We start from the raw sequence: 4,116 nt of genomic DNA on the forward strand, positions 1-4,116 counted from the left end.
AGAACTATCTGGAATACCTGGAGAAAAGTATATAAGCGACGACGAGAACCAGACAGGGAAGGGAAGTGACAGGAGCGACCAAGTGCAACAGAAGTTAAACTCCGGGAGCCGAAAACGCGTGTTTTCCTTGTGTTATTGTTATTGTTAGTGAAGTTGACGGTAACTTTGAAGTTAGTTTGTTCCTGTTCCGTAGTTAAAGTTGTACCGAGTGGAATACAAGTTGTAAGCTGAAGAAAGAGTTTAATACTCGGCCATCCACGGTACAATATGTATATTATCTAGTCAGTTATCTAGACATCAATAAATCATAAATAACTAAACGAATATAAATAGAAACAACTTTTTGAAAAAATTGGAAAGCTCTTTCCGGGTCATAAAACTATTAGAACATATTTTTGCTTATACTTTGTTTGCTGATATCAACTGGAGCGACAACATCACTAAAAGTAGCAACAAATATTCTAATAATTTTGTGATCCGAAGAAAACTTTCGAATTTACACATAAATAAGTTTTTAATAAGTTTTGCATTAATACGATTTAATTAATAATGGTTGCTAGACCAGTTTGACTGTTTTGAAGAATCGAAATATTGCGAAAACAACAGCTTAATTTAAACATTTTTTATATACATATGTAATGTAAATTTAAGATAACAATGAAAGTTCAGAGAACCCAATTTCCTAAATTGTAATATTTTGTTAGACAGTGTAGTTTCAGAATAATTGAAAAAACATCTTCCGTGCGTGAATGCACTGTATCGTGCAGCCATCCGAAGACTCTGTAAACTTATTATAAAAGCGAAATGGGCAATTATTGCTATCAGTCATTCTCAGCTTGGTGTTCAATAATTTAGGTTTGCATCATGGGAGGCTGGGTAAGTTTCCTTTCCTCCAAAAAAGTAATAAATTAGTATTTATGTGTATAGTCGTATATATTAATATTTTAACGTAGCAAACGCTACAAAAATAACATAAACAGAATACTTTGTCTTGGAAATGTTTAATCTCTAATACTACAAGACATTTGGAGAGTATGTAATTGTAGAATAAACATTGAAACTATGTTGAGCTCGTGTAGAGTTCTCGGTAAATTTTCACACCTACAACATCAATTATTGCAAGATTTGAATCATTTTTTTCTGAATTTTATTGATTTCTCGCTCAGGCAATATTTGATCTGTTTCAGGACCGCAATGTTCTACTTGTGTCATTTACATTCGTTATATTTGCTCATCAAATAGACGCATATGAACTCAGCCCTTTGTTGAGAAAATCTAAAGATACCTCTAAAGTCGAACTGATTTTTCATCATGCACAATTAAGACCATCGTCTCCACCATCAGGATTAATTAGACAAAATAAGCAAGCACATGAAATAACTAAACGCGCTAACGAAGAAAGTAACCATTCTCGATCAGAAGACGATTCCTACGATGTGGCGTTAGAGGAGCAAGCAGAGCGTACTGTCGAAGAACAATTTACACATGGAAAAACGGATAAAACTGACCGAACAACTCAAACAGGACACGAAGAAGCCCAAAGCAGTCGCAGAAACTTCATCGGTCACGAAAAAGGAAATAATCACGATGATCATCACAAAAACGAAATTCACTATCACCAACACAAACATTTGCACGAACACGATCATGTTCAAGAGCACAAACATCAGCACAAAGACGAACACAAATCTGTACATCATCACGAGCACAAATCGCACGCCGATCACAAGCATCATCACAAACAAGAACATGATCATCACCACCAGGGTAAACATGTTCATGAAGTTCACGCCGAACATAAGCACGAGCACCATCAGAACCACAAACACCATCACAAAGGCGAACATAAACACGACCATCATCACAAAAACGCGCATGAGCATTGGGAAGATCATAGTCACAAACACAAAGAAGAAGCCAAACATTCACATGAGGAAAAATCGGAACACCAACATGATCATCATCATGAGCACAAGCATCGAGCGAAGCACCATCACAAGCACAAAGCTCATCATCAGCATAAGCATAAGCATCAACATGGCAGCAGCCATCATCACACACATAAGAGTCATCACAAAGTTAAGGTTAATTATAAGAAGCATGGTTGGTAGGTTTATTTAAAACCGTTTTGATTGACGATTTTGTTTTGAATATATTCAGCTGTTAAATATAAAAAAATGATTGAACATTCTTATTTACGCCGACTGGGGTTTACGTTGATCATATCCATACGAAAACGACGTTATTTACGATCGAGCAAAGTGGTCTAAGAATTGGACCATATGAATTAAGAGACTGGGCATTGGTCGGCTATGCATACACTTTACACCCACTTGCGTTGGCGACAGTTCGACATACTTAAGAGCTAAAAGGTCCATAAATCGTACATATCTTTTTTCTGGGTTGCATATTGCTTCATTCAGCGAACAAAAGCCGGACGCTAGACGCCGCCTCTCAATCGAAAGAGTTCTTTTCGTACTTAGTGGGCATTTAGGAATTTATGACAAACCTCTTGCTGTGACTGCCACTTCTCAAGTTTCAACAGTGAAATGACTCACTTTTGGTTGGCATTGAACTGAGACCTATCCGTCATAGAGTAAGTAAAATAATTATTTTACTTTCTCTATGCTATCCGTATAGAAAATAGAGCTGGGTCGAAATGGTCAAGAAAACCTATTTTAAATGGCTGCTAAATACTTGCCATAATATTAACCTAATGCTGGGGCGGCCTGATGAATCACACGGAGTTTGAACCAAAAACCAAGTATTTGCTTTAAAATCTAAAAATAATTCAAGTATGTACGTTTTACTGACTATTAGATCTAACACACGATGAGGTTAAGTTTAAATCACTATATTTAAAGCTATTGAGGCCAAGGAGAGCCGAAACGCTTATGTACGTGCGAGGCTTACAAAAAACGTTTTGACAAAAGACGTATAGAAAAATTCTCAAAAATCTTATCCGTAGGCAGGGTGGCCCTTTGCGAAAGATAAGGAATTTAGTCAAACGAAGACTTCTTTCCTTTCCGTAATAGAAAGCCTTAAAATTATTAAAACAATATTTTTTTTAAATCTCTAGTTTTAATTGATTTTTTCGTCAAAGTTATCACATTTTTCGTGCAGAAGTCATGCATTTTATGAACCGACATTAAGAAAAGAAATTTAACGTTGGTACGACAAGAACATGCCACATTTTACATCGGCATGTTTCAAAAATTATTGGGAATATTTTTTTCAAACACGTGAAACAAATCCGAATCTGCGCTTAAAAGTAATGAATAACATGTTGAAATTGCTATCCGAATCCCTCAACGTTATCAAAGAATAATCATGAAAATCGCGGCTGTTTCACGCTTAATGGAGCAAATCGTGAAACTGGGATTTTCATCATTGAAATGACAAGATGCAAACTTTATGAATGAATCTGTTTTACGTGCACCAGATGGGATTTTGTGCAGACCAAACTTGAGTTGCTTGTCTTAAGAGGTGTAAAAGAGTTTGTTATCAATTGAGTGAAGTGCTGTTTCACTACTGAAAGTGAGAGTCAGTAAATATTTGATAAAACGAAAATTATAGCCTTAGCAGAAGAAGTTTGTAAACTTTTGAATTTACTTAGTCGTATTTACTAAGTTGAATATACTGAATAAAGAGGAGACAACTGTTTTGTTCAATATATCGAATTGAAAGATGCATTTATATATTTTATATTGATAAGGGCGCCAAAAAAGTTGATTTAATAAGAATAAACTTGCATGATACTGGAGGAATATTTGGGTTCAAAAATTTCTCTTTTCTGAAACCTGCGTTGTGTACTAAAACTTTAAGGAAGCCTGAAACATAAGATAACATAACTTTTTTTATGATTTTTTATTTTGAAGAAGGGAAGAATATGATTTGCTTATTAAGTTAGTTAAGTGGAGTTGGGCAAATACTTACTTTTGCACATAAAGGGGATACCAAAGCAATCCCTAAGTCTAAGTAAGTTTTTTTGGACAACGTTTCTCAAAAAAGAAAAAAACAGTTTCTTCAAAACTCTCTAGTTTTTATTTTGTTTGCATTTTGAGGGAACAGCAAAAAAGCTATTGTTGTTTATCTACATTCGCTTTATTGCTTTGT

The 4,116-nt window shown here is 35.0% G+C and overlaps 1 protein-coding gene across 1 annotated transcript; it reads left to right on the plus strand.

Moving 5' to 3' along the window:
• Positions 1–333: 333 nt before the first annotated feature.
• LOC109537809 (histidine-rich glycoprotein) lies at positions 334–3,673 on the plus strand. The gene is made up of 2 exons (XM_019904704.2): positions 334–876; positions 1,188–3,673. Exons 1-2 carry the CDS (start codon positions 865–867, stop codon positions 2,109–2,111), a joined length of 936 nt encoding a protein of 311 aa, XP_019760263.1. The 5' UTR covers positions 334–864; the 3' UTR covers positions 2,112–3,673.
• Positions 3,674–4,116: the final 443 nt, after the last annotated feature.

This window comes from Dendroctonus ponderosae, unplaced genomic scaffold (assembly GCF_020466585.1).
Source record: "Dendroctonus ponderosae isolate FM_Combo_2020 unplaced genomic scaffold, Dpon_F_20191213v2 Dpon_F_20191213_246, whole genome shotgun sequence".
NCBI lineage: Eukaryota > Metazoa > Arthropoda > Insecta > Coleoptera > Curculionidae > Dendroctonus > Dendroctonus ponderosae.